Source organism: Oryx dammah, unplaced genomic scaffold (genome assembly GCF_014754425.2).
Source record: "Oryx dammah isolate SB20612 unplaced genomic scaffold, SCBI_Odam_1.1 HiC_scaffold_13, whole genome shotgun sequence".
Lineage (NCBI taxonomy): Eukaryota > Metazoa > Chordata > Mammalia > Artiodactyla > Bovidae > Oryx > Oryx dammah.
The window spans coordinates 47,828,721-47,856,535 of NW_024070197.1; the positions used below are offsets into that span (position 1 = coordinate 47,828,721).

At 40.6% G+C, this 27,815-nt stretch overlaps 1 protein-coding gene across 5 annotated transcripts in view; it reads left to right on the forward strand.

Moving 5' to 3' along the window:
• The window catches only part of SIAH1 (siah E3 ubiquitin protein ligase 1), a 27,667-nt gene extending 823 nt beyond the window's left edge, over nt 1-26,844 (forward strand). Inside the window, exons 1-3 of one of the 5 annotated variants that reach the window (XM_040253594.1) lie at nt 14,894-15,134; nt 23,820-23,879; nt 24,846-26,844. In XM_040253594.1, coding sequence (XP_040109528.1) covers nt 24,848-25,696 — 849 coding nt within the window. In that variant the 5' untranslated portion in view covers nt 14,894-15,134; nt 23,820-23,879; nt 24,846-24,847 and the 3' untranslated portion in view covers nt 25,697-26,844. Of the gene's footprint in view, nt 1-14,893; nt 15,135-19,514; nt 23,880-24,845 lie in introns of those variants that run through there. The other 4 variants (XM_040253593.1, XM_040253592.1, XM_040253589.1 and 1 more) reach the window with 4 other exon arrangements.
• The last annotated feature ends 971 nt before the right edge of the window (nt 26,845-27,815 follow it).

The following is a 27,815-nucleotide window of genomic DNA, read 5'->3' on the forward strand; positions in this document are numbered from 1 at the left end:
GCGAGCCGGCTCGCCCCCGCCCCCGGCTCCCGGGGCCCGGCAGGCCCGCGCCGGGGGTCGGCCCCTCGCGGCCGGGCGAGGGCGGGGAAGGGCCTCCTCGCCGACCGGCCCGGCCCCCGCGCGCCTGGGAGGCGGGCCTGGCCGGGGGAGGCGCCCGGCGCTCCCTGCGCCCGGGTGCCGGCCTTTGTTGTGAAGGGTCCCGGGGTTTGCGGCCAACATGGCGGAGGTCAGCTGAGTGCGGGCAGTGGCCGGCTCTTCCCTCCGGCCCCTCCCCGCACCGGCCCGGGGGCAGGACGGGGCGACTCAGCCGTCCTTGGCCTCCCTTGCCTGCCCCCGACCCCGGGAGCTGTCGTCCCCGATTGCGCTGCGTTCTTTCCCGCTCCGGCCTGCGCTTTCATTGTGCGGTGGGAAGAATGCAGCCTCCTCCCTTGTTTATGTCGTTAGAGAGGAGATCGCGTGAACGATTTGCCAGGGAAGCTCCAGCTTTTTATTGTAAACGTTGGTTTTCGTAGGCTTCGTTTGTCGGGTAGTTTGGGGGCCTTTCTGGACGCTCCCAGATTTATTATTTAGGAATGTGGATAATCGGGGCCATAGTGTTGCGTAGGTTTTTCTTTTCCCGTTCCTGGAAAGATTGAGAATTTGCTCTGACATCCAGAGAAGTCCAGTTTGTGTGTTCGGAAAATCAGATGGTGCAGCCGATTTGTCAAAGTCGTAGAAGCCGTGAGCACGGATATAGGGCAGGGATCGGACTGCCCGTTTTTAGCTGTTGAACATTTACCATTTCTTGATAAGGGGCTGTCAAAGGTAAATTGTTAACTCTTGCAGCAGTTGAACGTTGGGAGCGCGGACTCTGAAGTCAGACTACCTGCTTTGGTTCCAGTCCTGCCCCACCGGTTTGTGACCTTGGGCAAGATACTTAACCTCTCTGTGCCTCTTTTTCTTTAGTTGCAAAATAGGGGTAATAACAGTACCTACCTCGTAGGATTGTTGGGAGAATTGATGAGATAGTAGGTGAAGGGCTTAAGGCTTAGAGCAGTGGCAGGCCCATGATAAGTGCTCAGTAAATGTTTGCTGCCAAGGCTGTTGTTGTTTAATAACTAGATTTATGAGATTATTTTGGCATGTTGGATATGTTGGAACTGCATAGATTTTCTTTCAGTGCATTTTGTTAGTTCGTAAAAATGAAAACAAGAGGTTCAGATGATAAATGTCCAGGCTTTTGAAGATGATGGCGTTGGAAAATTTCTGTAGTAAGACATCTGGGTAAGTCTTGTGTGATCTAGAATTTAATCAAATTCATGGGTCAGTTTGTTTTTGAGGTCTTAACTTAGAAAAGTGAAACAGTGAATTTCTGAGTGTTAGGTGTCTATGGTGTCACCATCTTGTTTGGACATTACTGAAGAGCAGAGTGTAGTGTGGTGAGAAATGTAATGGTCTGGTAATTTTGTTTTGGGAGATACTGGCTTAAATTGTGGAGGAGAGGATTTTGGTTAGCTGTTAGAAATTCATGACATGTAGATTTTGACCTCAAATGGACTGTACAAATTATGTAATTTTTTTGTTCTGGGAATTAAAATATACAACAGACATTTGTGATCTGGAATAATTAGTTGCAACCCTGAAGTTGGCTTTGCCAAAATAGTTTCTTTAACTCTGTTATAGAATTGCTTTGCATGACCCCTCTTTACTTTGCAGCGTAATTGAACATTTAATAATATTTTAAGCTGAAGTACAATTTAAATGATAGATGAGGAACTTTTCAGGATAAATATTACACAAGCTACAAATTCAGAAATTTAATTCAATTTAGTGTAATGTGTTCTAAGCTTTGGGAAATATTTACAAAATTGTTGTAGAACAATATACTTTAATATCTATAATTTAAAAGAATGTTAGGCTACGATTAATTGAAGTTACAAAGGAAACATCTAGCTATGGTAACAGTTACGTAATATGGAGAATAGGATTTTATTTTCAGCTTATACAGTGTTTAGAAAACAGGTCTTACATAAGGAGGGTAAACAAAGTTCAGTAAATTTGCAGAGCAACAGCTTTGTATTTTGAAGGAATTGATTTACTTGGTTTTCAGAGATTGAAGTTTTTCGTGGCTTAGATCTGTTTTACAGACTTCAGTTATAATTATGAAATGTCCATATACGTCTTATAAAATGTTTTAAGTTTTGATTATTTTTGCTCTAGACCTCACTACAAACAAAATCAATATATGAAAACCTCAGACTTCCTACCCACCCCTAAAGAAAAACCTAGGTATAAACTTTTCCTCCCTAAAAAAATCCTTAATAGTTTCTTTAAGAAAGATTTTTCTAATGCATTTTGAGTCATTTGGTTTTCCATGGCTAGTGTTACTAGAGTTTCTACTGCAAAAGGGCAGGGATTGTGGTCTTTTATTCCTATATCCTCAGTGGCTGACACTCAGTACAGACTTGTTTCCTGACCTACTATTTCTATTAATATATTCTTATGACACTCAAATTTCTTTGCTTGTGAAACCTAGACCCATGTATTCTCTTGCTCATATCTATGTTTTTTTTTTTTTTAATGACTTCTTTTTAGAACAGTTTTAGGTTCACAGAAGAACTGAACAGAAAGTTCAGAGATTTCCCATATACTCTGCCCTACTCATGCATAACTTCCTCCCTTATCAACATCTTCCACTACAGCGATGCATTTGTTACAGTTGATGTACCTACACCTTATCGCTCAAGGCTATGGCTTACATTATGGTTCACTCTTGGTGGTAGGTTTTACAAGTTTTGACAAATGATATGTACCCACCGTTAATAGTGTCACACAGAAGTAGTTTCACTGCTCTAAAAATCTATGTGGTCAACCTCTTCATCCCTCCTTCTTCCTTAACCTCTGGCAAGCACTGATGTTTTTACTGTGTCCATAGTTTTGTCCTTTACAGAGTGTTACATAATTGGAATCATACAGTATGTACATCTTTCACATTGACTGCTGCTACTGCTGCTGCTGAGTCGCTTCAGTCGTGTCCAACTCTGTGCGACCCCAGAGATGGCAGCCTACCAGGCTCTTCTGTCCCTGGGATTCTCCAGGCAAGAGCACTGGAGTGGGTTGCCATTTCCTTCTCCATGCATGACTGCTAGTCATGTGCATTTAAATTTCCTTCATGTCTTTTTGTCTACGGCCATACCACCCTGAACGCGCCCGATCTCGTCTGATCCTTCATGTCTTTTTGTAGCTTGATAGCTTGGTTCTTTTTTAGCGCTGAGTATTATTCCATTGTCTGAGTGTACCAGTTTATTTATCTACTCACCTACCAGAAGACATCTTAGTTGCTGCCATGTCTTAGGAATTATAAATAAAACTGCTGTCAGCATCTGTGTGCAGGTTTTTGTATGGACATAAATTTTCAACTCCTTTGGGTAGATAAATACCAGGGAGCATGATTTGCTGGATATGATAAGAACATGTTTAGTTTCTTTCTTTCTTTGTCTATGCTGGGTCTTAGTTGCACCACATGGGATCTTTTTAGTCACAGCATGTGAACTCTTAGTTGCAGCCTGTGGGATCTAATTCTCTGACCAGGGATCGAACTCAGGCCCCCTGCATTGGGAGCTCGGCATTTTAGCCACTGGAACACTAGGGAAGTCCCTGTTTAGTTTGGTAGTAAACTGCCAGACTGCCTTTCAAGTGGCTGTACCATTTTGCATTCCCACCAGCAATGAATGAGAGTTCCTGTTGAACCAAGTGCCTGCTAGCATTTGGTGTTTTCAGTGTCCTGGATTTTGCCATTCTAAAAGGTGTGTGGTAGTATCTTATTTTTGTTTTAAATTTGCATCTCCCTGATGACAAATGATATGGAGCACCTTTTCCTTTTGCTCCTTTATCAGATATGTCTTTTGCAAACGTTTTCTTCCAATCTGTGGTTTATCTTCTCATTCATTTAACCGTGTCTTTCCCTGCATGTCATTTTCCACTTTCACATACCAAGGTGCTTCCAATTTATGTATGCTAAACTAAAACCTTTGTTTCCAACCGTCCAAGGCTCTCATCTTCTGTATCAGTTAGTCATGCTGCTGCTAAGTTGCTTCAGTCGTGTCCGACTGTGCGATCCCATAGACGGCAGCCCACCAGGCTCCCCGTCCCTGGGATTCTCCAGGCAAGAACACTGGAGTGGGTTGTCATTTCCTTCTCCAGTGCATGAAAGTGAAAAGTGAAAGTGAAGTTGCTCAGTCGTGTCCGACTCTTAGCGACCCCATGGACTGCAGCCTACCAGGCTCCTCCGTCCATGGGATTCTCCAGGCAGGAGTGCTGGAGTGGGGTGCCATCGCCTTCTCCGTCAGTTAGCTACAGAGCTCTGATTTTTCTGCTCTCTGGTGCCAGAGATCTGGCATTGCTTCTCTCCCTCGTTTTCACATGTGCATTCAGTCCCCTTCTACTTTCTAAATATCTATTTGCTTTTGGTCTCTGCCTCCTCCCTTCAGCTTTTCTGCTGCCATTTGAGGGAGCTTTCTAACATAGGTGACTTAAAGCCTTTAGTTTAATGTCCCAAGTTCCTTGACACTATATAGACAGTAAGTCGATAGTTCCAACTGAAGCTGGCTTTTGTTACTTTCCTGCCATTTTCAACTACATACTTGCAAGGGCTTGTGCACACCACATATTCTCTTCCAACTAACCTCTGTAATATCAGCTTGGACATCACTTAACTGATGTGCTCTTCCTGGATGCCCCACCTTGAATTGGATGTCATCTCTTCGTGTTCCCATAGCACTTTCTGCCTGACCCTACTACAAGATATATTCCTCTGAACTGTAATTTTTCTCTTCTACTTTGCCTTCACAGATATAAACTGCAGTCTTTATGAGGACTTTGCCTTGATCACCTCTGTCTAGAGTTTATTACTGTTGCTGGCATGTAGTTGGTGCTCAGTAGATATTTATTGAATGGCTAATACCTTCACACTGTTTTATTATGCTCTTCTAGCCTTATCCTCCTGGAGAAGGCAATGGCACCCCACTCCAATACTCTTGCCTGGAAAATCCCATGGACGGGGGAGCCTGGTAGTCTGCAGTCCATGGGGTCGCTAAGAATGGGACACGACTGAGTGACTTCCCTTTCACTTTCACTTTCATGCATTGGAGAAGGACATGGCAACCCACTCCAGTGTTCTTGCCTGGAGAATCCCAGGGACGTGGAGCCTGGTGGGCTGCCATCTCTGGGGTCACACAGAGTCGGACACGACTGAAGCGACTTAGCAGCAGCAGCAGCAGCAGCCTTATCCTCCAGCATTTCTTCTTTGCCATGCCTGATTAAACTGGATTCTTTTTTGTTTCTTGAACATTCTCCATACTTAAATGTATCTGTGCCTTTTTTCATGACTGTACTTAATTCCTCAGGTAATCTGTCTGTGCTCCTTGGGGCAGATGACTTAACTCTCCAAGCCTTAGTTTCCATTAGCAAGTGAGCATCTACTAAGCATATTGCTGCCCCTTGAGCCAGTGTCCTGCAGCTAGAGGCGGTGTCGCCAAGTGGTTAAGAGCCAGATCTGGATGTGTGTCTAGCATCTGTTACTGGCTGTTTGTGACATTAAGCTCTGCAAGAGCAGGGACAGTGCTTACTGTGGCATTTAAAAACACATTACTTAACAGAGAAAGTACTTAAATAATTTAAAAAATTAGTTGTTGAGTAAGTTACTTAATTTCTCTGTTACTACTTACATTCTGGTAAGGGAAGAAAGCAGAATTACAAATTGTGATACATACTATAAAGGAGGAAAGAGTAATGGTGGGAGGGAGTCTTGCTGTGAGAAATGGTGATATTGGCTGTTTAGTTGCTAAGTTGTGTCCAACTCTTGCAACCCCATGGGTTGCAGTCCGCCCGGCTCCTCTGTCCGTGGGATTTCACAGGCAAGAATAGTGGAGTGGGTTGCCATTTCCTTCTCCAGGGGATCTCTCTGACCCAGGGATCAAATCCGTGTTTCCTGCATTGGCAGGCGGATTCTTTACCAGTGAGCCAGCTGGGAAGCCCTGTGTTGCTATTTAAGCCATGTTAAAAGATAAAGACTTCTTTGAAGGAGAGAAGGGAGAATATGAGGTTGAAGGAGCAGCAGAAGTAAAGACCCTGAGGCAAAAATGAACATGGGCTGTTCCAGGAACTGAGAAAAGAGGGTATCACTAGATCAAATGGATGAGGGGGGAGAGAGGCAAGGATCGGATCCTGCAGTCAAAGTAAGGAATGTGAATTTTAAGGATACTGAGAAGCTATCAAAAGGTTTTAATTAAAGGAGTAACAATCTTCTTTTAAGATTGCTTTAGCTCTTTGGGGGGCTTCCCCGGTGGCTCAGGTGGTAAAGAATCCGCCTGCCAACGCAGGAGCTACAAGAGACGTGGGTTAGATCCCTGGGTCAGAAAGGTTCCCTGGAGATGGGGATGGCAACCCACTCCAGTATTCTTGCCTGGAAAATTCCATGGATAGAGTAGCCTGACAGGCTACAGTCCACGCGGTCGCAAAGAGTCGGACACGGCTGAGCCCAGATGCCTAGCTCTTTAGAGAATAGAAGGCCTTTCTTTGATCAGGCCTCCCTGGTGGCTCGGTAAAGAAATCTGCCTGCGCTGCCAGAGACCCGGGTCCGATCCTTGGGTCGGGAAGATCCCCTGGAGAAGTAAGTGGCAACCCACTCCAGTATTCTTCCCTGGGAAATCCCATGGACAGAGGAGTCTGGTGGGCTGCAGTCCGTGGCGTCGCAAAGAGCTGGACCTGACTGCACAACTAACATGTTTACTTAGATCAGAAAGCACAGTAGTTGATTATGACCTGGATTAAGGTGGTGGCGGCTGTGAATATGAAGAGAAGTGGATGGATTCGAGATGTATTTCGGGGACAGAATTAACAGGGCTTACTGATGGATTAGATATGAGAGGTGAGGGAAGGAAAGAATTAGGTGGTTTCTGGCTTGAGCAACTGTGAATCATAATGCTGTTTACCAGGAATGAAAGAACTAGGAGGGGGTTTGCAGATAACAATAAAACTCAAAAAACAGAAGGACAGCAAATCAACGTGAAGTTCTGATCTGGATTTAAAGGTATCTATGAGACATCCAGAATGATCCAGTGAGGTAGAGGAACATCACAGAAGCCAGATGGGAGGTACTAGAGCATGTTCAGGTGTTAGGGAATGGGCCAGCAGAAAACGAGTTGAATGCGGGAGAGTGGGGAATAGAAGTGTGAAGTCTGAGGGGGTGAGAGGACACTGCCCAAAGGCCTGGGTCACTTCTTCCATTCTAAGAGGGAAGGAAGTGGCAAGTCTGCATTTGATGGCTTCTGTTGTATTTTCTAAAGGAGGTATGAGTGAAGCCATCAGTTGAGTGTTCATAGTTAGTGACTACTATACTACAGCTGGTTGAAGGCATAGTAGAGAGTGAGAAACTGAGCCGAGGCTGGGAGAGAAGATTCTGTGATATGTCACCAGCTATGACACCTGATGCTTACTGTTCTCAGGAAATTGTAGAATGCCTGGAGTATTACTTCTTTTCCCCTCAATGTAAACTTTTTTGAAGACATATGGGATAACTACATATAGAAGTGTGCTCAAGATTTTAAGGATACAACTTAACGCATTTTGCACACTATTGTGACCAGCTCCCATGTATCCCATCACTTTTATTTTGATTTTTGTGGGGAGGAGGAGTAAGTCTTCCAGAACTCTAGGCTAAAAGATAACAGGGAAAACAGTTCATTAGGGTTCAATTTATTCTCCAGGTTTGAACCACAGTGACCAAAATGATATTGGCAAAGATCTTTTAAGTTTGAGGTTGCCCAGTCATGTTGAACTTACTTGTGGCTTTTGTTTTTGCTTATTTTGAATAGCAGGGGATTTGAGAGCATGTGAGAGTAGAAAAAGAAATAGAGGAAAAATCTTTGGAGAACGAATCTATATTTATAAAGCTGGTATTACCAGTGAGAAATATTTTCTTAGAAAATGAGAAGAATTTAATGCCAGTCTTGAATTTTATAGGAAGTATTGTACTTGTTATTGTCATAATTGACAGGCTTAGCCTAGTAATGGTTGATACAGCAGAATTAAGTGTGTTGTACACTAACGTTTGTACTTCAGTTCTTGATTTGACTAAATGAAATAATCTAATTGTTAAAAACTTGCTTTTTCCTGCCTGTTTTACCTTTTAGCTCTTTTGAGCTCAGCTAAAGTTGAGTTGTAGGTTTTTTTGTTTTGTTTTGTCAGGGTCCCTGATTTAGCTTTGTTGGGGACAGCTTTGGATATTTTGTTAATACAGATAGTTTCTGAGTTAATTTCTACAGACATTCTTTTGATTTTGCTTGGAGTGGTGATCAGATAAATTTTGTCAAGTGCTAAGTTTAAGTTTTTTTTATATAAACTAAAATATATGTACATGTATTTGAAATATGTAGGGTGTTAAAAATGTGAAGAGGCTGTTTTTAAAGTAATTTTTCCCTATAAGTAAGTATTCATCTATTTGAGGCATTTTAAGAAAAAAAGAAAGCAGTAGGCAAAATCAACTCTTGATCTCTTAATGTTTGTGTGAAATCACTAGCAGTTCGTTAACAGAAAAGTGTGGGGACACAAAATAGGCACTAAATTTAAATCCCCAAAGTAATATATATGTTTTATGGAGCATTTGAGAAATACATACAGAAATGCAACCCCCACCTTCCTCATGATCATTCCTAATGTGGTAATTGAAAAGTGTAACCATTATGGACATTTTGGTGTAGTTTCTCGTCTGTGTGTGTTACACATTCTTTTAAGATAGACATTTTAAAGTCAGTTTCTTTGATCTGACTTAATCGTTGTAGGTACTTTCCCTTTAAATGAGTACTACTTGTCAGTAACTATACATGTTTGAGGGGCTTCCCTAAACTGCGTAATTCCAAATGGTGAAATTTGTGTGTATACTCTAGTCTGTATATTCTTCCATCTGGCTATTTTGTGTATGTGTTTGTAGTTCAGTGGTGCCAACTCTAGTCTTTGTGATTTCTGGTTCTGAATTTGACCTTCTTTCCCCCCTTTCTAATTCCTTACCATAAGTCTTTAAACCACATTTGTCAATTTGCATGCCCTTCTAGTTTTCTGTCCCATTACATGGTATGTATGTACATGCGTACATATATAAAAAGACAGCAATCTCTTTTTTCTCTTCTAACATAAATGGGATTGTAGTATATTCTGTGGGCTTTTTTTCCCTCTACCTGTTTAAACAATTTGATTCTTATATGTTAGTAGGTATGAGTCTGTTTATTTAAAAGAAAAAAAAGGCAGCATACTATTCTGTTGTATGGATCATCATTTAGTCACTTTCTTCATCTAGAACACTTTTCAGTTTATTTGCTCTTACAAATAGGGTTGCTGTAGGCATCCATATATATACACACCTTTGCCAATGTGTAAGTCATAAGATAGACTCTTGAAAGAAAAACTACTGGATCAGAGAGTATACAAACTGCCAAATATTCTTAGAAACCTTCATCGTGGACATTCCAACCGTGTAGGGAAAGTATGTTTCCGCAGATCTTAGCCAATACTTGGAATCAAATCTTTGAAAACAAATTTATATTTGTAATGTCTTAAGTAATGCATGCAGTTTGTGACAATTCATATCAAGTTTTTGAACTTCTTTTAGTCTAGAGTTTCACATGCAAAATAATCCAAAATGAAATATTCCACTAGGCTTTTTTTTTTTTTTTTAAAGAAAAACTATCTGCCGTATTCCTCTCCAGATGTCTTTTTCTAGAGGCAACTACTTTAACCTCTTTGAAGTGATTATATTTTATTTACCATCATTGTCTCTAGATTACATGCTTATGTTGTTACTTCAGGATTTCAGTTTTAGGCCTTACTCCTGTTGTGTGTCTAACTGTCTTTCCTGCCCCTGTCACATGTACAGACCCTTACCATTCCTATACTCTCCTAATTTAGTAACAGCTTAATTTTGTGTTTGCATTATTATGACTGTAAAAGTTACAATTTGAGCCATATAGTAAATGGTTACTTTTTCTTGGACCTATTTGTATAATTTTCCTTGTAGTTAATACTTGTCCTTTCTGCTGTTTTCTCTGTGTTTAATCATTTTCTTGTGGATTTTAACAAGTATTGCTCTATTACATCTACCTTTGGATAACCCACTCCAGTACTTTTGCCTGGAAAATCCCATGGATGGAGGAGCCTGGTGGGCTGCAGTCCATGGGGTCGCCAAGAGTCGGGCACGACTGAGCGACTTCACTTTCACTTTTCACTTTCATGCATTGGAGAAGGAAATGGCAATCCACTCCAGTGTTCTTGCCTGGAGAATCCCAGGGATGGTGGAGCCTGGTGGGCTGCCGTCTATGGGGTCGCACAGAGTCGGACACGACTGAAGTGACTTAGCAGCAGCAGCTCAGAAGTCCAAAGCTCTTCTGCTTTCTAATTTATTTATTCAGCTAACATATTTATTGAGCCTCCACTATGTGTCAGGCACTGTGGAAGTGTTTGGGACACATCATTGAACCAGACAAATTCCCATTTTCCAGGTGGTGGAGGAGGGGTTACAACAACAACCATATTGCCAACAACCATAACAAATAAGTAAATCGTATAGCCTAATAGATGGTAGTACATTTTATGGACAACAATAGAGTAGAAATGGAGGAGGGGGAAGGAAGAGGAGGAGAGGCAAAGATTGACAACAGTGAATGAGCAAGGATTAGGAGAAGGGGTCAGTGGGCAGAGTGTGGTCACTGTTTTATTTAAATAGAGGAGACTGGATAGCCCTCATTGAGAAGGAAGTTTACAAGCAAAGATTAGAAGGAGGTGAGAGTCTTGTGGATATCTCGGAGAAAAGTATTTTAAGGCAGACCCCCAAAGGAGCAACCTACCCTCAGGGAACAAGGATGCCAGTCAGCCAGTGAGGAAGGAGGAGGTGGGAAATGAAGTCAGACAGTAATGGGGACATGTCAGCATTGTGCAGGGTCTTGTAGACTGTTGTAGGATTTATCTTTTACCTGGATATGGGAGATTTTAATAGATTTTCTTTTTTCTTATTGCTGTGCTCTGAATTGGTGGGTGGGGTGGGAGACGAGGATGGAAGCAGGATGACTGGTTAGAAGGGTATTGCAATAATCCAGTTGAAAGATAATGATACAGTGGTAGTAGAGGTGATGAGGAGTGGTTGGATTCTGGATTCATTTCTCAGGGAGGTACAAGATTTCCTGGTGGTAACACATGTGATATGTAGAGAAGAATCAAGGATGACTTCAAGACTTTTGGAATGAGTATCTGGAAGGATGAAGTTTCCATGAAGTGAGAGGAAGGCTATTGGTTGAGTATTCTGGGAGAAGATAAGGAATTCAGTTTTGACCACCCTCCTGTAGAAATGTCTGGAGCTTCCCTGGTGGCTCAGATGGTAAAGAATCCACCTGGAATGCAGGAGACCCAGGTTCAGTCCCTGGGTTGGAAAGATCCCCTGCAGGAGGGAATGGCAACCCACTCCAGTACTCATGCCTGGAGAATCCCATGAACTGAGGAGCCTGGCAGGCTAGAGTCTGTGTGGTTGTGAAGAGTTGGACATGACCGAGTGGCTATGCACGCAAGCTCTGGGAATGTCTAGGAGACAGCTGGGTGTACACATCCGTAGTTAAAGACAAATCTGGGAGGGTTTTTTTTGTTTTCTAATCTGGACATAAAAATGTTGAAGTCCATGACAATATCAGTGAAATTTTAAAGACACAAGAGTGAATGAGATTACCAGAGTGAAGAAAAGTGGACCATGGACAACTTCTAATATCAAGAGTTTGGGGAGAAGAGCAGGAATCAATAAAGGAAACTGAGGAGCACCTAGTGAGGCAGGAAAACCGAGAGTGTGTAGAGTCGGTGACAGTCCACCCAGCAGGAGCCAGGGATCTGCTCAGCTCTGTCTGATGTTGGTGGCAGTTCAAAACTTGCAAATTAAATACAAACAAAACTGCAAAGCCAGTAAAATTCAAATTACACTAATTTATGAAACTATCGAATACTACCTGCAAAATTGCAGTCTTGAAACAACATGACTTATGGAATTGACTTACGCTGCAGGTTCTTCATGAGTTGAGCACACCAAAGTTATCCCGTATGTGTGGTCACCACACGATGCATTTTCTTACCAGTGTATTAGTGCTTCGGTGAAAACCATGGTGTCATCTGGGCTTCACTTCACACAAGTGCATCACTTATGGATTAGGTCCCCCTCTACTTTTCTCTCTAACTTCCCGTAACTAGAGTACTGTTAGTACCAGCTTTTGACCAGTGTGACCGTAACTGTGGACAGGAGCATTCACTTACATGACTAACAGGTGGATTCAGATGATTGAGACTGTGCTAACGCTGTTTTTAAAATAACTAAACCCAAGAGAATAAAACAGAAAAGTTTTTGTAGAGAAATGTGGTACCTGCCCAGAGAATGGAATCTTAGTTTGATGAAATTTAGAGTCTTAAGTTAATTCATGTGTTATATCCTTATTCAAAGTAACTAAAATGATTTGGCTAGAGTTTGAGATGTGATGCTTATGTGAGCTCGCTGGGCTCCTCTGTCCCTCCTTGTCTCCAGGAAAGAATACTGGAGTGGGTAGCCATTCCCTTCTCCAGGGCATCTTCCTGACCTAGGGCTCAAACCCAGGTGTCCACATTGCAGCGGATTCTTACCATCTGAGCCATCAGGAAAGCTTCTTTAACTACTTCAGAGGAGTATAATTTAGTTTGAATAAGGCTCCATGAATTTTTTAATATGGGATTTTCCCCTATATATTCCATTATTCTATAAATGTAGTAAAGAACTGTCAATCATGTAATGTATTAAGACTTCAGATAAGACCTTTTATCTCATTTAATTTCTTTGTCTCTCAAGCTGTGTGTTCTTTTCTGTTTAGCTTAGTATCACCAACTCTTTGTAGGTTACTGCCAGCGTTGATCTGCTTTAAAATTTTTGTTCTCTGTGTATTTACCTACCATTACTTGTCAAGAAAAGAAAGCGAAGGTGGATGGGTTGTATGTTAAAGTGTAAAACTGGGTACAAGATACAGGGAAGAATTTTGAAAACATAGTTTAACATCAAGATGGAGCAAAAGAGCAAAGATCTCCTGGAATGTGTGACAGTTTTACATCCTGAGAGAATATAAAGCCCAATCAGATTAGTAAACAGTTGTATTCAAACTTACGTAACTAAATGATGAGAGTTTGGCTGCTTTTATCTAGACACTGTGAGTCTTGGTGATATTGCAGAAGTGATTGTGTTGTAATTATGACTGGTATGGTTTCAATAATTTCAAGTGAGTTCCCCAAAATTCTCTTTAGTGATATGTGGTGTGACTTAAAAAGGTTGAGAGCCTATTTAATCTCTTCCTGCTTCTTTTATTTTTGCTGTGCAGCATGTGGAATCTTAGTTCAGTCTTAGTTTCCTGACCAGAGGCTGGCCTGAGATCCTTGTGGTGGAAGCTCAGAGTCTTAACCACTGGACTGCCAGAGAAGTACCCTGCTTCTTTTTCTCATATTTTTCTCCTCTTCTCTTCTTGATTCTTTGGTTTGATTTAATGTCTAATTGCTTAATGACTGTTAGGTTATTCCACTTTAATACAAAAAATTCAAAAACAACTACTTGCTATGACTACAGGTGTAATTTAAAGAATTTAGGGATTTTTTTTTTTTTTGGTCAGTTTTTATGAATATTGAAGATTAGTTGGATGTGAAGTTGTAATATTCTGTGTAAAAGTGAGAAGATTATACATACTTTTCTTAGGGTTATTTGACAGAAAATAAGATTCAGGGACAAAGCAGTCTGGCTCTGTTCTTATTACTACTTAATTTTTCTGATCTTCAGTTTCCTCATCTGCAAAATGGAGATACAGCCTTTATTAGTATAGACTGTATGAAGCTCCTGACATGATGCTTTACAGGTTGGTAGGTGGTCAGTTGGAAGTTTCTATCATAGCAGACTTTGTTGTCTTTATCACATTTCAGACATGGTCCCAGGCTGAGGTTATGAAAATGAATACAATAGGTTGAAACAACAGTTTTCAGTAAAATCTTGGGTAATCTGGGTCTTTTTAATTTGGTGATTTGTCGCAAGTGTTGTTAGTAATATACCAAATGTTTCCATATACTTGATCTTAGTTAATGTCCAGAAGTCTGTGTTTGTTTTTTTAATATTTTAAAAAATTTATTTGGCTGTGCTGGGTCTTAGTTGCAACATGTGAGATCTTTGATCTTCATGGCAGTGTGCGGGTCTTCCTTGCGACCTGTGGTGTCTGGTTTGACGCAAAGCCCATTATTAATGGTTCACTCTTAGTGCCGTGGGCTTCCCTTATGACTCAGTGGTAAAGAATCCACCTGGCAGTGCAGGCCCTGGGTTGGGAAGATCCCCTGGAGGAGGAAACGGCAACCCACTCCAGTATTCTTGCCTCGGAAATCCCATGGACAGAGGAGCCTGGTGGGCTGTCTAGTTCATGGAGTCACAAAAGAGTTGGACACTACTCAGTGGCTAAAGAAACAACTTAGTGCTCTATGAGTTTTGGCAAATGTAGCCACAGCTATAGCATACAGGGTCATTTCACTGCCCTCAGAATGCTTTGTGATCTGCCCATCGTCCCCTCTCACCCAGTCTCTGGCAAATACTGATTTTTTTTACTGCCTCCATACCTTTGCCTTTTCCAGCATGTCATATAGTTGGAATCATACAACATGTAGCCTTTTCAGATTGGCTTTTTTCACTTAACAGTACATAGTTAGGGTTCCTTCATATCTTTTTGTGGCTTGATAGCTCATTTTCTAAAATTTCTGAATTATATTCCATTGTATGAATGTACCACAGTTTATCTGTTCACTATAGAAAGACATCTTAGTTGCTGCCGCATCCTGGGAATTATGAATAAAGCTGCTATAAACATCTATGTGCAGGTTTTTGTGTGGACATAAGTTGTCAACTACTTTGGGTAAATTTTGGAGATCCTGATTGCTGAATCTCACGGTATCTGTGTAGTTTTGAATAAACTGCTAAACTGCCTTCCAAGTGGCTGTACAGTTCTGCATTCCCGCCAGCAACGAATGCTGCTCCGCATGCCCATCAGCATCTGGTGTTTTCAGTGTCCTGGATTTTGCCATTCTAAAAGGTGTGTGGTAGTGTTTTATTTGTGTTCTAATTTGCATTTCCCTGCTGACAAATGATGTGGAGCACCTTTTCATATGCTCCTTTGCTATCCGTATATCTGATGAGGTGTCTGTTACAGTCTTTTGCCCACTTTTTTCCCTTTTAATTCATTTTTGGCTGTGCTGGATTTTCATTGCTTTGTGTGGGCTTTGTCTAGTTGGGCCGAGTGGTGGCTGGTCTTTGCATGGGCTTCTCACTGTGGTGGCTTCTTTCGTTGCAGAGCTTGGGCTCTAGGCCCAGGGGCTTCAGTGGTTGTGGCATGCCATTTAATTGGCGTATTCATTTTCTTGTTGAGTTCTGTGCAGTATTTTGGATGACAGTCCTTTATCAGATATGTCTTTTGCAAACATTTTCTCCCAGTCTGTGGTTTGTCCTCTCATTCTCTTGATCATATCACAGAGCAGACATTTTTGCTTTTAAGTCCAGCTGATGAATCTTTCTGGGTTCATGCCTTTGATTTTTCTGAAAAGTCATTGCCAAACCCAAAGTCTTGCATATTTTCTCATGTGTTATCTTCTAGGATTTTTATAGTTTTCTGTTTTACTAGGCCTGTGATTCAAGTTAGTTTGTGAAAGGTGTTAGACTTGTGTCTCGATCTCTTCTTCTGTTTTGCCTGTGGATACCCAGCTGTTCCAACACCATTGTTGAAGTCGTCTCTTTCCTTCATTGTGTTGTTGCCTTTTGCTCCTTTGTCAAAGGTGAGCATGGTGTTGTTGTAAAATACTGTTATTTAAAGTGAATTGTAAGTCTCAATTGTGAATTGAGATTCACCTTTGTGAATCTCTTTAAGGTTATATCAAGCAACAGATATATTTTACCGAGGAGTTATCAGGGATGAGTGAGCTCTGTTTATACACATGCTAGTCCTTCATACTGTTGTACTTGATTTATTTGTTCTTTCAGAAATATTTGAGTACCTGGTCTGGACTGGGTACTGTCCTAGGTGCTGGAGATAGAAGAGAGCGCAATAAACAAAGTCTGTTCTGATGAAGCTTATATTCTGCAGAGTTTCCGAATGAGAAGTTAATGGTCAGGGAAGCTGGGAGTTCTTAAGACCCTTTGAGTGTCAAAGCTGTTTTTCATAATAATGAGACATGAAAGTAAAATGAGGTTCCCAGAGGCTTCATGACATATGGTGTCTTCACAGATTAATGGCATAAAGTGAAAGTGAAAGTTGCTCAGTGGTGTCCCAGTCTTTGTGACCCCATGGACTTTACAGTCCATGAAACTCTCCAGGCCAGAATACTAGAGTGGGTAGCTTTTCCCTTCTCCAGGGATCTTCCCAACCCAGGGATTGAACCCAGGTCTCCCGCATTGCAGGTGGATTCTTTACCAGCTGAGCCTCAAGGGAAGCCCAAGAACACTGGAGTGGGCAGCCTATCCCTTCTCCAGAGGATCTTCCCTACCCAAGAATCAAACCAGGGTCTCCTGCATTGCAGCTGAGCAGATATTAAATATCCAACTTTTGTTTTTCTTACTGTATCATATTTAAAAGATTTGCAAAATACATAAAACATAGATGCTCTTCTCCCTATTATGGAAGATATTTTTCATAAACATTTAACATGTAGGTTTTTACATGTTATATAAAAAATGTGATGGTAATTTTAACACATATTTACAGTTCTTGACTTGAAATTCTAATATTGTAAAAATTAATACATATAAACCACATTGACAAAATGCTCTTTTGGGATCCTCAATTCTTAAAAACTTTAAAACAGTATAGACAAATGTTTTCTTATATGGCCAGATAGGCTTAAAGGGCTTTAGGAGTCATGAAAGTGAAAAGTGTTAGTCGCTCAATCGTGTCTCTTAGTGACCCCAAGGACTCTTTGTGACCGCAGAGAGTAGCCTGCCAGGCTCCTCTGTCCATGGGATTTTTCCAGGCAAGAATAGTGGCGTGTGTTGCCATTTCTTTCTCCAGGGGATCTTCCTGACCCAGGGATTGAACCTGGGTCTCCCACATTGCAGGCAGACTCTTTACCGACTAAGCCACCAGGGAAAACCGTAGGAGTCATACACAGGGTCTTTTAATCTCCACCCTTGGAAACAGTCCTGGATATAAGTGAATGTGCTTAACTATATTCCAGTAAAACTACTTACAGAAACAGGCAAGTGGCCTGCAGCTGTAGTTTGCCAATTACTGGTACAAAGGGTTCCTGAAATCGAAAATGTTTGAGAATTGCTGTTTTCAGCAAAAAGCTGGTATTGAGGAGGAGAGGGAAAAGGACAGAAGACAGATAATAAGTAGTAAGAAATTATTTAGCAAGTGAATTTCATATGGCAAGAGATAATATGAAGACAGTACGAAGAGTGATCTGGCCTTTAGGAAAGGCCCCTCTAGGGTGCTGACTCTTACTCATCTCCCATCTTTTTTTTATTTACTCTTTCCTGGCTACATTAGGGATCCTTCTTGTGTTGGGAGGGAAAGCAAAAGATGGTTGAATCTTACTAAACTTAAATTCAGAAAAGGTTAATTTTTCAAGTTGAATTAGAAAATGTCCAAAGAATATTTGCTTTACAAGGATCTAGGAAATTATAACATTGCCCAGATTAGAACATTGACCTACTTTATATGACATTTAGCAAGTTCTGTGTCATTTTTCTCTTCTGAAAATGAGAGAGTTGGTTAAGATCTTTTCCAAGTCTAAAATTTTTTTATAATGTCTGTTGGCCTAGGATGCCATTTACCACTCCTTCTGAGTCTTCCTTAGTCACATAGCTCTTCAACTCCCTTTTTTTCTTTTTTAAACTAGCTCTGTGATCTGAAATTTATTTTGAGATCCATTTTCTTTTCTGTAATATGGGGGATAAATGCTTACCTTGGAAGCTCATTGAGGACAATGCCTGGTACATACATATGCTTGTTAATGAACGTCTGGGGGATCTGTTTTAGTGAGAATGGAAGAAAAGTCCCTTCTCTGCCTCCTTATTTATTTAGTTTGCTGACCCTGGAACTATTTAGGTTATAGCATTGAGAACAAAACCACTAACCAACAGTGACGCTTCAATGAGGGACATGAAAATTAAACATGGAAACTTTAATAGAGAGGTTAAGGAAGTACAAGAGCAGTGCAATCTGAATTTATGTGGCCATTCCAACTTCAGGGAAAGGAAAGGGAAGCAGCCGTTCTTTCCATCATACTCTGCTCCCTTGTTGGAGGTTCAGGGTATCTATATAATTAAATGCTTTAGCATATCAGGAGATTGGTAACCTTAGCAAAACCGAATTTATGAATTAGAACTTGAGTTCTCTTAGAATGCAGTACAAAGCAAGGATAGGAATAATGAGAAAAAATATATTAAGACTTTTGAAGATAGATTCAGGAGAGTCAGTATCAGCCTTACATGAAGAAAAGAACCGAGTAATGGTAAGAGTTAAAAAAGAACAATTAGAGGAAAGGTCCACAAAGGTGAAAGATTTGCCTTGAGATGGGAAATACTTGCTGTTGGCTTGTGCTGATGACATATATCTAGATGTTCTGATGAAAATTTCTTCCAAAGATAAGAGTCCTAGAAGCCACCTGTTAGGGTAGGAAAGTTACTTGCAGAGGAACAAGAATAAAAGTGAGGTTAGATTTTTGATCTCTGTAGTTACTTATCAGAAGACAGCAGGATTTATGTAATTCTTAGGGGTAAATGGTATGACTGAAATTCTGAGCTTGTGCAATTATGCAAGAGCTTCAGATTGTTAAGATTGAGGTTTGACTTGCCTTGTTTTGGGAGATGTTTATGGTTTCATTTTTGAGGTTAATTTCATTTTGAGGTTAGATTCACTGTGAAATAAAAATAATAAGGAAAATAGTGAAGTAAAATTAGGATATAGAATCATGCTGTCCAATGGGACTTTCTGCAATGACAAGGATATGGTGATAACTTATTTTGCATTCCCATCAGCAGAGCTTAAGAGTTCCATCTCTTAGATATCTCACAGGCATCTCATTTCTACTTTGCATTTCATGTCTTACCATAGTTTGGTATTTAGCATAGTGCCTAATGGGTTCTGGTTAAGTATTTTTTGTTTTTGTTTTTATTTTTTTACTAAGTATAGAAGCCTCAATACAGTGATTTAGGGAGTAAAAAACAAATATGCTTTATACATTTAAGTTATGGTTTGCATTTTCCTCTCCATTTACTGTCATCACCTTTGTTCAGACCGATGCTTTTACATCTTCTATCAGGTCTTTTGTCCTGGACTTCCCCCACTTCAGATCATTACTTTTATTGGATATATAAATCTTATTTTGTAGCTACAACATTTTCTGAATTATCTTCAGGAAAAGAGCTTTTAGGAAAATACTGTGCACAATTTTTTAAAATTACCATTAGTAAGGTACAGTTCTGGAAACTAAAAATAGATTGCTTATTTTTTTCCCGCTTGCATTATTGTGTCATAATGAAGTTTGATTTTTAACTTAGCGTTTTAAGCTGTTGAATTTTTAAGGAGACTTGCCATAGTTTTAATTTTGTGGTGGGCATCTTTGAGGGGGGTCATTATTTGCACATCATGGTAACATTTGTAAAAACTGCAAGAAAATGAAAAGCACAGCATTGTTGTATATTCATTAAAATGCCCAGGCACAAGGTTACGATTAATCAGAGAAATTGTTCATTAGTTGTTTATAATTTATAATAGGAAACAAACGTTCCCATATGAAATTGAGACTAAAAGTTTGAATCTGTTTACTTCAGTGGTAAGTTTGTTAATGTGGCATAGCAATGGTTAAATGTTCTAAAGTTACTAAGGCAACATTAAAGGCTGATTCTAAAATGTTTTTATTTAAATTAAAGTCTATTTAAACTTTATACCAAACGGGGCCTGAGATGTAAGCTTTATTTTATTTTAGAAAGGGTAAGTAATAGTGGACTCTTGATAAATTTTGCTAACTTTGGATTCTGTGGGCTTGTCTTAGTGTAAAGTAGTTTTTGTAAAAATTTATCTCATAAAACCAGTTTAAATAAATGTTCTACCTAGTCGAGAAATTCTACTATATTGTGCTAAAAATTAGTTAAAATGGTAATTGCTCTTTGGTAGACATGTTTGATAACCTTATTAAAGCTAAAGGCATCTTTTAGAGTATACATCTGGAACCCACAAGTTCTAGGTCTCTAATTGATGACTTTAGGTCAGACAAGTTAAAGTTAACTTTTGGAATTGTGTAAGTGAGCACTTACATATTTTGGAATTTGTGCCACCTATGATATATATAACTTACCCATCTTCCTTAATCTGGACAAAAGCAATGCAAGGCTAGAAATATTGTCCCAGTTTTACAGCTGAGCAGGTGGTGAAGGCTGAGTTTGAATTCAAGTGCAGATGACTCCAGAACACTTCCATTGTTACTGTCCTGACTCACTTGTTCAGAGGGTTGTCCACAGATTAATGATTTTTAGATGGTGCTGTAAGGATCTGGGTATGGGTTCTTTGGGTATAGGTTCTTTTTGTATAGGTTCTTTGGAAGTTTGGGAAAACATTTTTTTGCTTGAGAAATGTCATCCCTTTTACTTGTTTTTACACATTTGGACTCTGTCCTAAATCTGTCTGAAGTTTTTCTGCTCTAAAACATTTGAAGTGTCCTGGTCTAGAAACCTGAGACCTATCTAGAATGAATATGTATTAGAAAATTAAAACATAGATTATTGTAATTTATATTTTTCAGTGACCAGACTATTTTCAGTTATATTTCTATTCCTAAAGATGTTTTCTGTAACTTAATACCAAAATGACATTGAGGTGATTGAACACACTACTAATAGGGTGGGGAAGTGATCAAGAGTTAAAATTTTATGCTGAAAATGGCCAATTTAGAGCACAGGGTTCACACCCCACACCAGGTCTTGCAGTGTTGCAGCCTTTAAAGGCTGCACTAAGCATGATGTAATGACAGGTTAAACCTCTGAATGCCTGAGCTGACGCAATGCAGATTGGAGGCCCTGGACTTTATTGGGGCAAGGGTAATGCTTATTTAAAAACAAAACAAGCTACTCTGTTTAATGAGGCCGTTTAAGATGGTTTTCCTAGAGTGGGAAGAGAATAAAATCTAAATTTGGAGGTTAAAGCAGGAGTTTAATATGGTGATGTGTGCTTACTACTCTCACTACAAAATCTTCTCGAAGGGAGAAGGAGTTTAAAGTGCTGACGGCGGTAAAAATGGAGAAGTGAGTTACAGTTGTGGAGATAAGGTAGTTAACGCCCGTTAAATAGTTACTGAACGAAGTACGGAGAATGCGTTTACTTCGTAAAAATCTAGCGTCCGCAGGGTTAACTGGCAGAGTATAGTGCAGAGATGCTTGTCTGGTCGCGTATTTCGCATATATTCTGTGTAGCCTTTTGGGTTGAAACCATGCAAAATTGCCGATATCCGACTGTTTGGGCCTACAGAAATGGAGTGTTTCAGCCTTTAGTAAGCTGGTGGCTTGCGCAGTATCCCCTGGGAGTGAGGATCGTGGGGTTTTACTCGGCTGGGTGCCTGGGTGGGAGTTGCACACTCCTTGCCCAGGAGCCGCTTGGGAGCTGCCCCAGACGGAGTGGGGCGGAGCCTTAAGCCCCGCCCCCGCACGCCGCCCCGCCTCTCGCCATCCGCGGCAGCCGCCGCCCTGTGCAGAGAGAGCCTTCGGCCCCCTGGCACTGCGTTGGCGCAGGCTTTCCTCCTGCGGGCCGGATCCTGCAGTAGTAGCTTGAGCTGGCACCGAGAGCGCACGTAGTCTACCAGTCGCCTCTACGTACCCTTCTGCCCTGTTCTTCACCGAGCTGGCAGGAGCCTAGCCGATGAATTTGGGGAAGACAGACTTCCGAGACAGACGAAGGTTTAGGGCCCAGCAGAGGACAGCTCAGCAATGGCTCCCATTTTTGGAGACGCAGGCGAATTTCAGCTCCTGGGGAGGTGTGGTCGACTCCTCTTGGAACAGGAGGGGGCATCAGTTCTCTTCTTCAGTAGCCAGTGCTTCTGAGGAGTGAATGGAGTGTATGGAGTAGGGCATGTGCCTTCTTTTGAAAACTAGACCCGGGACATGTTTAGTAACAGAAGGTATACAGGAGAGCCCTCTGTTGCAAGTTGTCTTTGCTTCTGGGGGAAAGGCTATGAGCTCTCTGACTTATGACCGGGAAGTCTCCCTTACCTTTTCTGTACTCCTGGAGAGGCGTCTTGCTCACTTGTTTACCAACATCTGGGACAAGGAAGAGAAAAGGTACTGCTATTAAGAGACTGTGTTGCTTAAACTGTGGAATGGGAAAGTTGTTTTGAGCCTCTGAAACGGACCAGGGAATTGCTGCAACAAAATTGAGCTGGCAGTGATGTTCTTTTGATCAGCTGTGCTTTTCTCAGTTTAAACCAAACTTCAGGTTATGTCATGACTGCTGCAGAGCTGTCCAGACACTTCAGTCCTTGGTTCCTACTGCACGGCTGCTGTGCTCTGTTTGGATTATTTTTCTGTGTAAGATGGACTGAGGTCCGCCTTCCGAACTTTGGGAAGTTTTAGCAGCTACTGTCCTGTAATACTTATATTCACCAGAAATTGAAGCCATATTTTGCTTGTTTTCACACTTTGAATAGGAATTTTAAGTTGTGCTTTGTATGTTTGGGAAAATAATAATGTATATTGTAATGTGAGTCTGGACTATTGTTAAAATTATAACTTTTTCTAGGTCACAAAATTAAACAGTAATATTTTTCTTGCTTAGTAGTTATATTATGTTGAATACAAACTGAGTTTAGTAACCAGCTGGTTTTGGTTTAGTGATTTGAAAGGAATGAGCTTAGATTTTGTGCCCAGGGAATTACTTCCCAGTTATTATGTTGCTCTCTTAAATGAGCTGCATAAAATGGACCATGAAATAAGCATACATACAGGACACTTCGGCAATGCTAAGCCATTGTTTTACTAGTGACCTAAAATAAAATGCATGGATCATCATATGCAGAAAAAAATCTCAGTAAACTGGATTTCATGAAAGTTCCTTTATAGTATTTTTGTTGGGCTGAACACTTTGGTTATACAGGGCTTCAGTGATAAGAGTTGATTCCTGTTGTCTTAAATCTATGTGATGAGCCATGTTATGATAGAATTCTTGTGATAATTTTGTTTCCCCATGAACTCTAGAATATTCCTTTAGTGACAGTGGAATTGACCTGTTTTGAGGTTTCCTGGGGGAGAGGGTTCACTCTCAATCCCCATTTAAGGTGTCTGTCCTTGAGTAATCTGTGAGTGTGTGCTTGTGCTCAGTCGATCAGTACATGGGGTCTGACTCTTTGTGACTCCATGGACTGTAGCCCACCAGGCTCCTTGGTCGATGGGAATTTCCCAGGTAAAAGAATACTGGAGTGAGTTGCCATTTCCTCCTCCAGGGGATCTTTTGGACCCAGGGATCGATAACCGTGTCTTCTGCCTTGGCCGGTGGATTCTTTACCACCGAGCCACGTGGGACGCCCTGTCTATGAGTAATAGAACCCAAATTGCATTTATGTGGTCTCATTGATAACTAGCATTATTTTTTGAATGTTAAATTCTAACAGAATAACAATTATATTTAAGGAAACATTAACTTTTAGGAGTTGTTAAATTTTGATTTTGTAGAGATATGGCTTGTGGTTATTGAGTATATACTCTTAGGACATTAATGGACTGATTTTTTGTCATCCCCAAGAAAGCAGCGCACTATATCCTGGGAAAAGGTGCTTGTTTTATCTTTAACTCAGCTTGACAGGTTAGTTAACGTTGTTGATCATTTCTTCCAGATGGCATTTATTTCTTAAATAATGTTTAGTATTGTGCTGATGAATGCTTCAGCAACACTGGTGAACTCTATAATAGAATATAAGGAATTCTTTACCTGCTGACTCTGTCCCTCACCCCTAATGTTGTGTGAGTCTCTCAGATACTGTTTGTTCTTTATCTTTTCCTAACTTTCCTTCCTCTTTGCAGATTATACCTGATTAATATTGTAGAATGGAAGTAGAACAGAATGATTTACTTCTGAATACCAGACTCATACCTTTTAGAGGGTGGCCCTCTATTTCTCCTATATACTTCCACAGTTTTGAAGGGGGTCACAGATGGGTAGGAAATAAGATGAAGATCTAGCTGGTGTTAACATTCCATGGAGATGGATGATGGGATGGCAGGAGACCTTCCCTTCCCCAGATAGATCTCTTGAGCAGATAACATTCACCCTTAGAAAGAGTAATCAAAAGTCAGTACCGTGGTGATCCTTTGGATCGTGTATAACTCACTGAGGCTGTCAACAGCTGACTTAAGAATGGGGAAGAAATAGAATGAGCAGGGCAGTTGAACACAGGCAGGGGAAATTCCAGTCAAAACTGATTTCATTGAACTTAAACTGTTTATACAGTGTTCCTTAGTTGTTTAGGATCCAGGTTTCTATTTTAGCATTTATTCCATGTAGTCCATTCAAGGATGATTTTTTAAACATTTAGAAAAAGGGAATGTGCTCTGGAACATTGTGAAAACAGATTTTATCCAATGTACAGTGCACATATTTCATGTAATCTATGTTGTTTTAAACCCTGTTTGTTTTTCTTTATTTTGCTTACAGCAAATTTTGCACTAAACTTAAGTATTAGGCAAGCAACTGTTACTTATATAAAACATGTTATAGTTGTAATTAATTTTTCCTGCCTCCTTATACTTTTATTTGTGTTTTTCATTACAGAAATGAGCCGTCAGACTGCAACAGCATTACCTACTGGAACCTCAAAGTGTGCGCCGTCCCAGAGGGTGCCTGCCTTGACGGGCACAACTGCCTCCAACAATGACCTGGCGAGCCTCTTTGAGTGTCCGGTCTGCTTCGACTATGTGCTGCCACCTATTCTCCAGTGCCAGAGTGGCCATCTGGTTTGCAGCAACTGTCGCCCAAAGCTCACATGTTGTCCAACTTGCCGGGGCCCGTTGGGATCCATTCGCAACTTGGCTATGGAGAAAGTGGCCAATTCAGTACTTTTCCCTTGTAAATACGCCTCTTCTGGATGTGAAATAACTCTGCCACACACAGAAAAAGCAGACCACGAAGAGCTCTGTGAGTTTAGGCCTTATTCCTGCCCGTGCCCTGGTGCTTCCTGTAAATGGCAAGGCTCTCTGGATGCTGTCATGCCGCATCTGATGCATCAGCATAAGTCCATCACAACCCTGCAGGGAGAGGACATAGTTTTCCTTGCCACAGACATTAATCTTCCTGGTGCTGTTGACTGGGTGATGATGCAGTCCTGTTTCGGCTTTCACTTCATGTTGGTCTTGGAGAAGCAGGAAAAATATGATGGTCACCAGCAATTCTTTGCAATTGTACAGCTGATAGGAACACGCAAGCAAGCTGAAAATTTTGCTTATCGACTTGAGTTAAATGGTCATAGGCGGCGATTGACTTGGGAAGCCACTCCTCGATCTATTCATGAGGGAATTGCAACAGCCATTATGAATAGTGACTGCCTAGTCTTTGACACCAGCATTGCACAGCTCTTTGCAGAAAATGGAAATTTAGGCATCAATGTAACTATTTCCATGTGTTGAAATGGCAATCAGACATTTTCTGGCCAGTGTTTAAAACCATTGCATTTGATTTCACAGAGAATAAGGCACCTGTCTGCCTACCAACCAAAAACTTGTGGTAGGTGGAAGCTAGACACATGAAGGTAAATAAAAGGAAAGGCTGTTAAATACAGGAAACAGTTGCATGTAATAACACTAATATATTTAAAAATAAGTCAACAGTAAACCACTGAAAAATAAATATATATATATATATACACCCAAGATGGGCATCTTTTGTATTAAGAAAGGAAGCATTGTAAAATAATTCTGAATTTGTGTTTGTTGTAGATTGAGTGTACCGTTGAAAAATACTGGGTTCTTGTTTTTTTGTGTGCCTGTGCGTGTGTGTGTGCGCGTGCGTGTGAGTGTGTTTGGATATTTTTTTTCCTTTAACTGACAAGCCATGTTGAGTGGTCTTGGACCACTGCTTTTCCCCTATGTGAGTCAATACATAGTGCTGCTGTGTGTGTATATTTTTTTCTGTGTGTATTTGCTAATTTTTATTAATTCTAGTTTTTCATTAAATAAATTTGACTTTCTTTTCTGTAATTCAGGTTTTCCCTCACTTTTTTTTTGTACCTTTTAAAGTTAGTGTCTTTTTGATATGCATAATTGTTGATGGTAAAATTTATACATGTGTTCAATACATATTTTCTTTTCCCCATTAATCAGTTCATTAGAAATATTTTAAATTCAACTGTTTTGTGAAGATATGAGTTTCAGAAAGGAAACATAACATCAGAAGAATCGTCAGAAACTAGTTAAAGCAGGAAAGGTAACATCAGAAGAATTATCAGAAACTAGTTAAAGCAGCTATAAAATGATCTCCCTCTCTTCTCCAGTTGAGTCATACCTTCAAACTTATTCTTTGTAAGGTTAGGGAGTACTGATTTTTTTTTTTTTAATACTGGGGAAAAAAAAATCAGGCTCCCCCTTGCCCCCACATATCTTGGACAAATCACATATGTTTAAGATTTGTTCTTGTGTTTATTGGTTTTGCAAAAGAAGGCATCGTCTCACACAGTATTTGTAATTAAAAGCAAATCATTTGTTTAAAAAGCAGTTTGCAAAAAAATGTTTTTGGTCTTTTATAATTCTCATTAAAAGAGTATCTGGCAAATTAAAAACTCTTATGTGTCTGCTTTAGCTCTTAAGTTTGAAGATAAGCAAAAGAATGGGTTATGGCCTCTGTTCGGCCTACAGAGTCTTGTTTTCTTCCTTTCTCTAGCTTTCATTTTGATTCTCCTAACTCTGTTAGGAGGCCAACTAGTTAAAATACTGATCACTCCCCACCCCCAACCCCCCCATACCCCTTTAACAACAAAAAAATGAGTTAGTGTTTTACAGCCTAGTGGTTAGAGCCTGGCTTCTGCAGCCAGACTCCAGGGACCTACATGCCTGTTCTTGCTTTACTCACTAATCAGCTGTGTGATGTTGCACCCCTGGTTACTAGTGTGTAAAATGGGGTTAATTATGGTAGCTACCTTCAAGGGTTAAATGGGATGGATACAAGTTACCAAGGACAGTGATCTGCACTTAATAAGCATCCAGCAAATGTTAGATACTCTTTATTATACCTATAACTAGCACGATATAGTTAACTGTTGCTAGTTACCCTGAAGCACCTAGAAAGATTCTGAAACGGCCCTCTGATTGGCTAGAGATCATTTTATTTTGTGCAGGTTTTATGGGTACCCTAAAGGTAGAAAAGTGAAGTCGCTCAGTCGTGGCGAACTCTTTGCAACCCGTGGACTGTAGCCCACCAAGCTCCTCCATCCATGGGATTCTCCAGGCAAGAATATTGGAGGGGGTTGCCATTTCCCGAAAGTCAATTAAAAAATAATTTGGACTCCCCCTCCCCCAACCCCTCACTCTACCACCAATTCTGGGTGTAACAGCTTACTTCTGTTAACCATTTTCAGGAAGGAGGTTTCTTTCCTACATTAGCATTATTTTTTGAACTGATTGTAATGTGTGCTTCTGTAGCCGTTTTTGTTGTAAAAGGGAGCAGATCAACCACCAGTGTCTATCCATCCAGTAGAGTTTAGTCGCTCAGTCGTGTCCAACTCTTTGTGACCCCATGAATCGCAGCGCACCA